The sequence below is a fragment of the Phoxinus phoxinus genome (genome assembly GCF_949152265.1).
Source record: "Phoxinus phoxinus genome assembly, chromosome: 15".
In the NCBI taxonomy this organism is placed as follows: Eukaryota; Metazoa; Chordata; class Actinopteri; order Cypriniformes; family Leuciscidae; genus Phoxinus; species Phoxinus phoxinus.
In genome coordinates this window covers 22,552,766-22,566,272 of record NC_136890.1, presented here as the reverse complement: position 1 = coordinate 22,566,272, position 13,507 = coordinate 22,552,766, and the positions used below count along the sequence as shown (strand labels likewise).

The 13,507-nt window shown below is 39.5% G+C and overlaps 1 protein-coding gene and 1 long non-coding RNA gene across 3 annotated transcripts in view; both read right to left on the bottom strand.

The window, feature by feature from the left end:
• Positions 1-6,204, bottom strand: part of nol4la (nucleolar protein 4-like a) — a 41,032-nt gene extending 34,828 nt beyond the window's left edge. For both annotated transcript variants that reach the window (XM_079637567.1, XM_079637568.1), the window contains exon 1: positions 5,646-6,204. In XM_079637567.1, the coding sequence (XP_079493693.1) occupies positions 5,646-5,987 (342 nt within the window). In that variant the 5' untranslated portion in view covers positions 5,988-6,204. The remainder of the gene's footprint in view (positions 1-5,645) is intronic.
• A 953-nt stretch (positions 6,205-7,157) lies between these two features.
• The window catches only part of LOC307012176, a 12,065-nt gene continuing 5,715 nt past the window's right edge, over positions 7,158-13,507 (bottom strand). The window contains exons 3-4 of the long non-coding RNA XR_013800580.1: positions 9,908-10,008; positions 7,158-8,135 (exon numbers count right to left, since the gene is read on the bottom strand). This is a non-coding gene — a long non-coding RNA (uncharacterized lncRNA). The remainder of the gene's footprint in view (positions 8,136-9,907; positions 10,009-13,507) is intronic.

Here is a 13,507-nt window from a genome sequence, read left to right as displayed (position 1 = left end):
AGAAAGCAATCATTTCCCTCACTTAAAATCTTGCAGCATCCTTTCTTCTCCTTTGCCCCCTTAATAAGAAAAATCTTTAAAAAGTCTCCCTCTCACTGGACTCTTCATCAGTTTCTTAAAATCAACAGAGACAGATGAAGCTAAAAAACGACAGTGCGAGTGGTAGGAGAGCAGTGTGAAGTCTTACAGTAGGCTGTAGTATATCTGTTATTGTCAGCATTTGGTGCAAATGCAGCAGACTGTGAGATGTGTTTTAAAGGAGGTTTTAAAATAAACGCTTATGGATGAACCAGGGCCAGTGTAAGAGAGTTTTGAAATGGTTGATGTAAGTTGTTGGGGACTAGATGAGGTTTTATCAAAATGACAAGAATGAACAGAAGGCATCAAATAAATCAGTAGGCCTAATGTTTTGTACATTATGCAGCTGTTGTCAAAAGTGTCTAATTTATAGCTTGAATAAAATTATAGTATTCACTGGTAACACTTTACAATAAGGTTTCATTAGTTAACCTGATCTAAGAATGAAAAATACTTCTACAGCATCTATTAATCTTAGTAAATATTCATTTCAACATTACTAATACATTATTAAAATCAAAAGTTGTATCTGTTAACATTGGTTAATGCACTGTGAACTAACATGAACACATAATAAATTACTGTATTTTTATTAACTAACATTAACCAAGATAAACTGTTCTTTGATGAAAACAAATCAAATTCAAATTCTTTGATGAATACAAAGTTCAAAAGAACAGCATTTACTTGAAACAGATTTTTTTGTGGCATTAAGTGAATTTACTGTCACAAAAGCAAAAACCTGAATGAGTAACCTGACTGAGCAAGCAGAAAAATCTTTAATTCTGAGCACCTGTGAATCTGTGGTTGCAACTAAATATGATATTGCGTGTTTTACTGCATGTGAGTGTGTTTTTGCTCCCAATGTTAGCCACAGGATATAACAGGTGATAAATGAAGTTACTCCCCCTCACTAGAAAGAGAGCAACAAAGAGAAAGAGCAGAGAGACATCAAGAGAGAGGGAGAGAGAGAATATTAAAGCAACATAGAGAAAGAGTTTGACAGACAGAGAGCAGAGCGAGCTTGTGATGCCCTGCAGCTGAATTGAGCACCACTCTCATGAAACAAAGTCTACAGTGGGCCTGTGACACAACAGATACATATTTAATAGCTTTATGAATGATATGTGCGCTGACAGAATTGCACGGGCCTCTCGACTTATATGCTATTGGTGGCTTTTTCGCTTCTCTTTCTCTCTCTCCTTGACCACAGTGATAGTGCAACTCTCCTAAAACCACACAGGATAAACATCCCCTGCTCTATCAGGTCCTCCTCCTTCTCGCCCCCACACACTGAAACTTGGCACACCCATGGAGTAGCTGCATCAGAGAGGCCCTCCGCCACTCTTCTGCATCCCTGCACTGGGGCTCCAACCCACAACATGGCACCCTGCAGCCCTGCCACCCAGGGGGAGGTAAAAGGGAAGGCACTGCTCATATGGGGGGGTGCTGCTGCTTCAACACTCTGGGTGAAGTCAATTTTGTGTTTATTGCGGGATGATAAAGAGAAAAGACTGAGAGAGTGTGACTGATAAGCAACAGTGTAGTCTCCCGTACACTTGTCTCTTGACACAAAAATAGAAGCAGGAAATAAAAGTTGAACTAGGAATTAACCATGTAAATGTACACATACACACAAACTAACCTCAACGAACAGGACAGTCCTAGATCAAAATATCCTCTTTTCAACCTGCTGTATTTCAAAACCAAACTTTTACATGATGAAAACAATTAGCTACATGTATAGTGCTAAATGGAAGCACAGAGATATTGTGCCACTTTCTCTGTATCTTATTACTGTAAAAAGGTCCCCATTGCCTTTGTTCCTCTTATTATTCTGCTCTGTTTTGTTTGTTCTTATTTCTTTGTTTGTTGTGTAATTTGTGTACATAGAGCAGGTTGGGAAGCAGCCTTCTTAGACACATTCTGGCATGCTTATTGGTCAAGAGAAAGGCCCGAGTGGGTAGGAAATGAAGTGACCTAAGTTGCTTGAATTCATTGCCCTTATATTAAAAGCTGCCATGTTTCATAATATATATATATATATTAGGGCTATTGATTTACTACTTTGATTAATTAGTTATGGAAAAATAACGCATTAAAATAATTTAACACATTTAATGCACCCGCCCTGCCATGCCTACGTAGTTCATCTTACATTTCATATAGTCGATTGGAGAAATACATGATTCAGGGCAACAACTCACTGCGTGATGTAGTTAGAATACCCATAAAATTCAAGATATCAGGACAAAAATGCCCCTGTATGAGTTTTTGTCTCATATTGTAACGATCACCAGTGAGAGTGCCCGGAATTACTATCAGAGGGCACTCCAACCTGGACAATCACCACACATCCACAGACTCCATTCCCCATAATCCTTTACCAAGACTAATAAGCCACATAATAAGATCACATTCACCTGTGTCTCATCATCTTGTTTACTCACCCTATATAAACCTGGTTCTTTCTGTAAAGACTCTGTAAAGTCTTGTGTTACACTGTAATTCAAAGCATTCTCCTGGTTTTTGATCTTCTGTCTGGTTTTCTGTTATTGTTTGGACTGATTTACCCTTTTAATAAAACTGCATTTGGATCCTCAACCTTCGTGTCTCAGAGCAGCTCATAACATATACATAGGCCTATATGATTTAATATAGAAATGTCATACAAGTAACAGGCGTAATATGACACAAGTGCAGTTTTTATCCCAAATAGCACGACAAATGTGCAAATGTTATGTTGCCTTATCCATACAATATTCAATAAATATTAAGTTAATATTGTGATATATTTTACACAATTGTCTGTTCTTGCTAAATTTTTCCAACGAAAATATTACATATAAAAGTCAGAGCAGAACTGCTTTGCATCTCCGAGCAACACACAGAAGTGTTTAGTTTCTGAATGAATCCGCATTTTGAGCAATCGGGTAAACCAATGATTTAATGGCCCGTTTATAAAGAGAGCCAATAGGGGTGTTCAACTTGCGAGAGCGATCCCTCTCGTGGTACTTAGACGTCATACACCAATTGGTCTGCTTCAAGTCAAACACAGATATTTACTTTATTCCTGAATGAATCAGTCGTTTGAACGAATCGAATGACGAATCGAATTTCATAAAACATTTTTTACTTGCATCTACTATGGCCACATATATATATATACACAGTGTATATATATATATATATATATATATATATATATATATATATATATATATATATATATATATATATATGACCATAGCCCAGATAACCTCCTCCATATGATATGACAGAACTGGTCATCTGTGTGACTGACAGATCATATGTGAGGTGTATTGTATATGAGGCTGCACCAAGGCTCCACAGAGAGACAGAATGACTGATGAAGGGTAAAACAAACACGGTATTAGGGAGCTGTTAAATAATAATAGTGAAAGCCGGTGTATACAGACCTCTGATCAGCCACATGTCCTCAGGGTAAGAGAGAGAAAGTGGTGGGTGGAGAAATGTGTCGTGTTTTTTTTTTTTTTTTAGGGGGATATTTCTCAACAAGTAATTCATAGTGTAATCATGAACTTCACTTTCACATCTGAATTGCACATTCATTCCATTACAGGAGCAATTTATGGATAGAGGATCTGTAATTGCCAGACTCACTGGACGTCCTTTGGGTAGTTAAACCCACACATCTGTGTGAAGGGTTAACTGTGGCGGGAGACATTACTATGTTCAGAGTTCTGCCTCATTTCTTCTTAACACAGTCTTATAAATTAAAAGCACGCTGGGAGCTGCCTGTTAGGAGCTGTCAAATGGTTGCATAGCAATTATCTGCTAACGAGGATTAATCGGCGCTAATTTAGCTTCGGTTATTTAAAAAAAAAAAGTTAAACTATTACATTTTTTAAATTTTTTCAAAGTGATCAAAAGGCTCACTTGGTGGCTCCCATCTGCATGATTACCGATCCTTGTTGTGTTTTTATATGCACAGTCAGACATGTAGGATTTTATGTGAATAGTGAAACAGGTATGAACAGCCATTAAAATACTCAACAGTCTTGTCACCATTGTTCCTAATTTGAGTACTTATTTTTCTCAAGCTGAGGTGTGCCAGTCTCTGGGGAGTCAGTCCCTCTTGCATGGCAGACAAAGGTCTGCTGGTGGGACCCCTTGAGGGCAATACTCAAAATGGTGTCTGTTCATGACATTTTGAATGGCATAATGCACCAGTGGTAGTCGAGGACCTCCTAGTGTTCAAGAAAACAGTCACTTGCATGTATATCTCAGCCTTTACTGTAGCCATTAAATTTGGTCATTTTTTTATATTCTGATTTAAAAAACAAACAAACAAACAAAACAAACAAACTTCTGTAATAGGTCGTGATAACCATTCATGTCTATTAAACTATTATTAAAACTATTATTGGCCAGACCGGGGCTTTAATTAAGCTTCGTGACCAAATGCCTTTATGCATCGTAATAAAAAAAATAAACAGCAACGTCCTCGCGCATCGTTGTGGTGCAGAATTTTTGTCCATTCCTGGTGCATCACATTGATTCTAAATAAAAAATGTTGCTCTGGTTGTCTTTCTAATGATGGATTCTGTCATAGTCCTGGGATGTGTGGAAAAAACGCGAGCATTGTAGAGCAGAACAGGTAGGTTACCAGAGCAACGGGTGCCAACCGTCCGCTCCGCCCTCATCCGGTACAGAACAATGCAAGTGCTCTCCCTCTTCAGAATAAAAACGTTCGAGGCACGATCTTAACATAGTTGCGAATTTTATATTATACTTGCTCAAAGTACGCTGTTTTTATTAAGTATTTAATGTTTGTTAAATGTCGCTCTAAATAACACATTTGTCGGCAAGCGCGCGAGTGTCAGATGCCCAGGATGGTGCGCGAGACCCTCAAGTGGTCCACGAGAGCAGCTGAAGTCTCTCAAACACTGATTTAACGGAACATACCGATTAATTTACTTTAATATAGCTGTGTTTTAACGTCCAACATGTCGTTAGCCCCTCGGGAAAACTCTCGCGCCCATCTGCGCCCCGGCATCCCCAGCAATTGGGTAGGCTAGACGAGCTCACCACACTCGCGCTACCGCTTCGAATCGAATCATCCAGTGACAAAAAACATAGTGAATTAAATCACGTTGTCTCAATCAACATTATCATGATTTCATATCATGATTGAAAAACGGGCCACGTTGTGATTTGCTATGATGACATCCCGATCCCGTCAGCAGGACAACGTCATGCCAATTCGTCAGATACCATTACTACACCGCCGTTATTGCTTAGAGGGACCGGCGTTGCTATGGCAGCCAGCTCTCAAGATTAAGGCTGTTCTGCCCGGTTGGGGTGAGGGATGAATATGTTCGGTCAACCCGAGGTGTAAGATTGAAAAGTTGCGCACAGCAATGTGGGTTGCGCGTAGGTGGAATCAAACGAGCGCTGTCCCGAAGCATATTGAGAAAGGTCTAAAGCATCGCCAGACCCATATTGAGAGTTGAAATCCCACAATCACATACACACAGACACAATTCACTCAGATACTGTCAAGTGGAAAAAAAGCACTTTACCGTAGACTTGACAGGGACGTACAGGACGGGCTTCCCCGATGCCTCTTTCTTGTTGTGCTCGCCCAAGATGTTGCTGCCGACCTGAAAGCCTTTGGACTTCACCCAGAATTTGAATTTGGCGTTGATGTGGCTGTTGTCGACATAGACACCGTCGGTCTCCTCGTTCTGTAGCAGGGTCTGCATGATTTTGTTGTATTTTCGGCGCGTGACGGTCTTTGTTTTACCCGAGTCTCCGTAAGTCCGGAGACACCAGTCCTGAAATTCGCTGAACATCTCTGCCTCCAGCACGACGGGACTTCGGCTCCTTTTTGTTAAATCCGCGCATGGTTTCTTAGTTGCCATTCCTTCCTCTTTGTGAGCCGCGTGCCCCTATTCGATCAAATGCAACTACAACGCCTGAAAATGATAGTAGACTCCCCCTCCTCTCCCTGTCCCGCTACGAGGATGGATCGCTTTGACACCGGTGCTGGAGGTCCGCCTCCGCTAATCAAGACGAAAAAAAGTCGTATTATGTATGCTTGTTTCGGGCAGTCGCACACCTGTTTGCAGAGACGCTTCGTTTACTGTCCCAAACCGCAACGGCAAATGTCACTTGCACACATCATCCGCTGAGGAACTGAGAGAGGGGGCCGTCCTACCAAGCGGGTATCTCCCACCTGTGCGTAAACGGCTCGAGGACCAGTATAAGTGGGAAAAACCCCGAGGGTCGATACCGTAAACGTAAAAAAATACGCAAACCTTCCTCGCTCCAGGAAGGGATAAAAAGAGCTCGGCGTAACAGACTTTAACGGCCCACTTTTTAAACGACCGGCGCCGCGCGAGCGTTCTAATACGGGATGTGGCACAAGCCTGTTGATGTCATACTGGCGTGAGAATGCTTAGCAAAAACGAAATGAGCGAATAATTTAAATACTGATGTTTCAAACAAAAACGCCATGCGCGTTGTAATACTGCCTTCACGAGCCGCCGTCACGCGCTAGTACTGTTGTCCCACTCTTTCCACCTGTTTGAATCGGACCTGCGCGTGCACTGCTGAAGCGACGCTAGAGACAGTCCCAAATTGACATTTCTCGTTTATAATCTTCAAAATGTAATAGCTGATGGTAGTTTTGTGACAGAAGCGCCTATCGTAGCTCACAATAAAATAAAAAGCAGTCGTAACGAAGTAGTAGGATGTTTTCTTTCTATCTTTTTTTTTTCAGGAAGTAGACGGTGCAGCGCGTGGACGCAGTGGTTACAAAGCGGGTAGGCAGTAGCTAGTGTCGCAATAAAGAGAACAAATGTCTTATTTAGACAAAGGACTTGATATTTCTGGTAATCAACATTAGCTAAATCACCCCTATTGCGTAGTCTATATTTAAATATATTTAATAAAATAAACGGCATATAAATGAGTAGGCTATGGTTTAAATGTTTTGTTCTCTTGTAAAATGTTGATTACAAAGCAACGATAGCAATACCAACTGGTAACATTTTTCTTTATTTTTTGAGCAGTGCAGTAGGTGTATTTTTTAATGTTATAGTATGATGATCTTCTCAATATAATAATAATAATAAATGTAATAAGCCACAAAAAACACATATATTCATTTATAATTACCAGTATTTACTTGATACAGGGAATGTACAAGGGGAAATTAAAAAAAATACAAATGTGTATTTTCTCTATTCACAATGTGTTCAGTAAATTAGGTTATATAGTTTAAAATTATGGAATCATTTCTGGTAAATTGAGCAGGGTGCTCTGCTGTCAAAGTAACATTGTAATTAACTCTTGATGGGCACCTGTCAGCACTAATATGGATTGATATTTGTGAAAATTTCCCATGCTTTTCAGGAAAACAATAACTAGTGAATTTTAATATCCAAGTTAAAACATTGCAATTATAATTAGCCAGTTTGAAGAATCTTTGCTGAATGCTGTTACTATTATAGGATATTATATATATTATTATTATTTACTGCTTATGATTTGTGTGGTCAAGTAAGTGTCCTCTGATGTCAGGTTCCATGTGTGTATTTGGTCTGTTTATAATACACTCTGTGACAGAGTGCTCATGTTTGGTCATGTATGTACAGATTAGTTGCATTGTGTTTGTGTGTGCGTGAGTGCTGGTATGTGAGCATCCTCTCTTTCTCTGTGCAGTCAGTAGTGTGCGAGTGCTCCGGGGCTGTGTCGAGGACCATGCTGGGACTGCTGGTGATGTCGGCTGCTGTTGCTATGACAGCAGCTCAGCTCCAGCAGCTGAAGAAGCAGAACAGGCCGCCTGTATCTGCCCCATCCAGACTGCATTGCCTCACTCCAGAATCTTCTCTCAGTCCTAGAACCTGTTCAGAGTTCTAAAAGGTTCCACTGGGTCCGGAATCACTTCAGCATTCCAGAATCCTTCCTGAGCTACGGAGTTCTGTCAAAGGGTCTGGGATTCAATGGATGAAGCTGACAGGAATGTGTCCCTTTGATGTTCTCTGATTCTTAAAGGGGTATTCCACCTAGTTTAAAAAAATATGTTAATTTTGGCCAGCAGCTAGTATTTACAAGTCAGTTCTAATAAAATATATGACTGACAGCACTAAATTCTCTTTGATTGGCACAGCCCTGCGTGTCTATCCCAGATGTGATCCCCTTTAGTTGGAAAATATATTAACAAACCAATTAACATCACAAGCAAAGTCTAAATTTAGATTAAATCAATCTTTTTTATTTAGTTATCTGCAGTGAGTAATCTCATTATTTTACTTTTCTCAAAATAACTATTTTATAGACAGAAAAATTGTACAGAGGTGTTTGAGAAAATCTTTTTTTCATTGGTCTTCAACAGTAATGCGTATCAAACGATAAACAATGTTAGAATATAGCAACGTGTGGGCACATATTAAACTAATTACCTGATCTTTCAAACACCTCGAAGTGCCATGAAGGAGACATAAATGTTAGTTAGCTAATTAGTAACTATATAAAGCCAATTATGACAAATAGCTAGTTAGAGTTATTTTATAGAAGTAAATTATCATTATTATTATCTATTGCTTAGGACATGACTTTTTCATATGAAACATTATAAACCCATACAGAAAATATATTTTAAAAAATACATGAATGAGGGACAACCAAAAGATTTTCTGAACATTTTGGTCTTAAACACCTGCCCTTTTAAAATTGACCTCACGTTTACTTTTGTTTTACCATTTTTCCTCATGCCATGAATCGCGCCTTTAAAAAAAGATATATAGTTGTTCCACATACTTAAGGTAAATATTGAGAGGCTTTCCTCTAAAGATTTTATTGCAGATTTTCAGCTTAGTGTCTAACAAATATTTTTATTATTATTATTATTATTATTTTTATAACAGACAGTTAAAAAAGTAATTTAAAAAAGTTTTAAAAGAAAATTAACAAAAAGAAAGATTTATGTGTTATTGATCCTTCAAATATATTGAAATACATTCCATGTGTTTTGGGCAGTAATTTCCCCCTTAAAATGAAATGTTTTTTGGTAGCCTATTTCTTTTATTACAAGCCAAAATTAAGCATGCATAACTGCAACCACTGGTGTACACCTCTGGACTTAAAAACTCTCGCTGCAATGTGCTATTCAGGTGTGGATTTTCAACTGAGCACATTTCTCTTAGTTTCATCATTTTGACCAAACTCTGGACAGAGACGTGCGAATTCCAGGTCCGGCCGGTGATTGGTCTGTTTTGGGCCGGCATTCTCTCTGAGTTAGCAGATCAGCTCACATGACTAATCGCTGACAGGCAGGGAGGTTAAAAGCAGAGCTTACCCTAACATTTCAACATCATGCCTTCTGGCTGTGATTAAACGTACTGGCACTGAAGCGAACACTCTTATTTTTGTCCTTTTGCGTGTTTTTCTTTGAGTTTATGTTTCTGTGTCATTCCCTTTCTGTGTTTCTCTCTTCGTTTTGGCCACACACACAGTGCGCACCACCAGCCTTTGGCTTCAGCATGCCAGGTTTCTGTTACAGCAACAAAGGGTGTATCTCACTCCCATTGAGAGCGTGTGTGTGCAGAAGTGAATGGGAAGAAGGGATTACGGTGCCAGTGCAGAGGAGGCTGCCGTTTTGTATGTGTGCACACTGCTGCTTATATTTGCCGGCTCAGGGTGGGTGTAACTAAAGCTGCGCATTAGCTCAGAACTTAGCTTAGGAAAAAAACAGTCACCCTTTTTCTTTTAATCTCCCCCTCTCTTCCCTTCATTTCTCTCTCTTCAAACATATTCATTCCTTTTTGTCCTCCTTTACCTCAGTTTCCTCCCATCCTTTTCTTCCTTGCCGTTGATCGCTTCAGTTTTCTCTTTCCACAGCATCCCTCTGCACTCGTCCAGAGTATCCCAGTTATACGTCTGTGTGAATATAGATTTACATAATAAATATTCCATGCTATGGAAACAGCAAGAAAATAAGTTGATGTTAACCAGGGTGACTTCTGGTGCATCATGTGATTATAATGATGACTGTATCTCTTCTGTTCCTTTTAAGACCTCTTGACTTTCTTGACCTTTGCCCCTTTAGATTGGTGCCGGAACACCCTGCGGCCCGAATTACATCAGGATCAGCTGGTGGGATGCAAAGAAGGAGGGGGTGCGTGTATTTGCGTAGGGAGGGGGGCTTATCATTTCACATTGTTAATAAGCCCTCTTGCTTCATAATTAAACCCCCCTTAATACGCTCCCCTTCCCCCGTTGCAGGAGGACAATGATGAACCTTCAGTGATCATCTCCATAACCCTGTCATTTAGAACTGGAGGAGGGAGGGAGGCCAGTGAGAAGCAATCTCTCCCCCTCTCTGGTCCCTCAAAGGGTCACATGACTCATCTCAGCCCTACACCAGGCAAGCCTGCTTTCTAACTGTGGTGATTAGTGTCAAGCAGGAGATGTGGTCTCATCCTGGTTTTGAAATGTTTAGTGGGATGCACTCTAAATTAAGTGGAAGCCTTGGAGACTTCTGTCATCATTTACTCACCCTGCTGTATGAAGAAGATATTTTAGAAAATGTCTCTGTGTCTTTATGTCCATATAATGAAAGTCAGTGGGGTCTAATGTTGATTTGGACCCAATTAACTTTCATTGTATGGACAAGAACAGCTGAAACCGTCTTCAGAATATCTTTCTTTGTGTTCCACAGGAGGGGCACAATATAGTTTCAACATTATGATAAAATTGTATTTTTGAATGAACTATACCTTTAATATAACTTGAAGTCCTCGCTCCGTTCATCATATCTGATGTCTTATGGTTCTCTCGCTAAAAAATAAAAAAATAAAATTTTACTAATCTAAGGGGACCTAAAAGAATGAAATATTGAAAAAAGGAAAGCAGAGAGATTGAGACGGAATGTGTGGGCAGTGCTGAATCAGATGAAGTTTAAATGCTGACGACGAACATTAATATTTCTCAGTTGATGACTGATGAGGAGTTGACTGATGATCTATTCGCTGCTGCCACCTTAAGTTCAGCCATGCAACTGCATCCATAATGCAGTATGCTTTTGTCTAAAAGCTGCTGAAATAGATGCAATCAGTTTTTTTCTTTACATTTACCTTGGATGGCAACACTTTCAGAGTACGGTAATAACCAAGCTGACACATTTTTGTATTTATTAATGAAGGCAGTCAATCAGAAAAGCACATACAGACTCTCCTGTACTGTTTTCTGAACAGTTAACGACAACAGTTAAAGTCAGTACCATAATATGACTTTAAATCAGTGGTTTATTCAACTCAGGTCCTGGAAGACCCGCTACGACATATTTTGGACATTTTGTTCGGTGTTGAGGGTTCTCAGGATCAATCTTGATAACGACTCTTCTAAACAACTAATTGCTGTTTCAAGTTGTCTCTCAGTCAATCTTTGTCTCTCTACCTCTGTCTTTCTATGCAGATAAGCCATGAATTCTTCAGCAGGTGTTAAATTGCTTGTACAGGGAGGTGGTCGGCCTGCTTGTCATCCAAACTGAGGAAGAAGTGAGGGGGAGGGAGCAAACACACGACGAACGAACGCACGTACACAAGCAAACACACACAGACAGCCTCGTGGGACATCAGCGTAGGGTGGGCCAAGGCCTGGGCGTGCAGGCTGGGGGGCAGTGGGGAATGTCAGGACAGGAGAGCAAAGAGGCTGTTGGGAAACGACAGAATGGGCATGGTCACCATGGCAACGCAATTGGCCCAAGCAGTTCGAGGCAACCGGTAACCAAGTAACAGGAAATGAGCAGTGAAAGGGGGAGAAGCGGAGACAGAAGATAGAGAAGGAGGGAGGTCTTTGCTAATGGGACAGGCTTGAACTCTTGATCGACACTGATGTTCATTTACAAAGGTGCATATGTGTGTAAATATGTATGTTTACACATCTGTCTGCATCCTAAAGTCACAGCCGCTTCGACCTGTGAGGGGCACCATATGTGAAGACGGGCTGACTGACAGTCTCTGCACTACACCATTATAACCAACTGTGACAGCTATGACACATGGGGTTAGAGGCAGAGAGAGAAAAAGGTGTAAAGCCCTTAAGCAATAAGAATAGATAGATAGATAGATAGATAGATAGATAGATAGATAGATAGATAGATAGATAGATAGATAGACATATAGACATATAGACAGACAGATAGACAGATAGATAGATAGATAGATAGATAGATAGATAGATAGATAGATAGACAGATAGATAGATATACAGATAGATAGATAGATAGATAGATAGATAGATAGATAGATAGATAGATAGATAGATAGATAGAACTTACTAAAACTTCATTTCAACTTTCATTTCAAACTTCTTCTTTAATTTTATTATTAATTATTGAAATACTTTGAAACTTTCCTCAATGTACTTTCCCTAACTTGTTGAAAACAGTTATTTAAGGATCAGAATTGTCGTCTTGACAACATGCTGGGCTTTAGAGGCAAATATAGTTCTGAACAACCACTCGCTTAGCAATTCATGAATCATATTGTACAAAAACTTTTGTTAATCAAGACTGACTTCAGTTAATTAAGTTGAGGCAAATATGCAAAAAGGACTTCTTTCTTCTGCATAAGTAACAAAGCCCTCCATCTCACATTTTTTCCTTGTACCAGATGTCACATACATCTTGAAATGTGAACTACAGCACTACAGTACCAACAATAAATGGATGGAATCCAACAAACTGTAACTTGTGCTTCGAATGGCACAGGAGCAGCTTTGTAGTGCACCAACATTATTGAGCCTATCATCAAAAATCTTGTTCCTTATGAAGTGATCAACAATAAACTCAATTCTTTACATACATTTTTACATAAATCTAGAAATCTAGACAATGTTGCATCCCATAAAACTGCATCTTGGTGTTCAAATTGTATGGCCTGGTAACAGTATTGAGACATTATTTCAAAGTAACATGCAAAGTAATGCTAAACTGTAAAAAAAAGTGTTTGATGTGACATTGTAATATACTCTTTTGGAGAATTTTGAAACCTTTGTCAGCAGACATGAACTTTAGTTAGTATCTGCACCAGTTTGTCTAAGCACTCTAGTTCTCCTTACACTTTTATACACCGTTTCACAGACAACGTTTAAGCCTGGTCCTGCACTTAAATGTGTGTTTTTGCTGTTTTAACTGAAATCAACAATATCGTAAATTGTGTCAGTGCCATTGTTTAGCCTCAAGATACACACAGTAATGTTTTTTTTTTTCCTAAGTCATTTTTTTATTAAAGCTTATGTCCTAACTGAACCAAGGCCTAATCCTGGCTTAATCTAAGCCATGTCTGTAAAAACCAGGCCTATAAATGTTCGTTGTTTTTGCAGATCTCATAAAGCTATGTTTACCAGGCCACATGTTTTATGTTAGCAAAGAAAT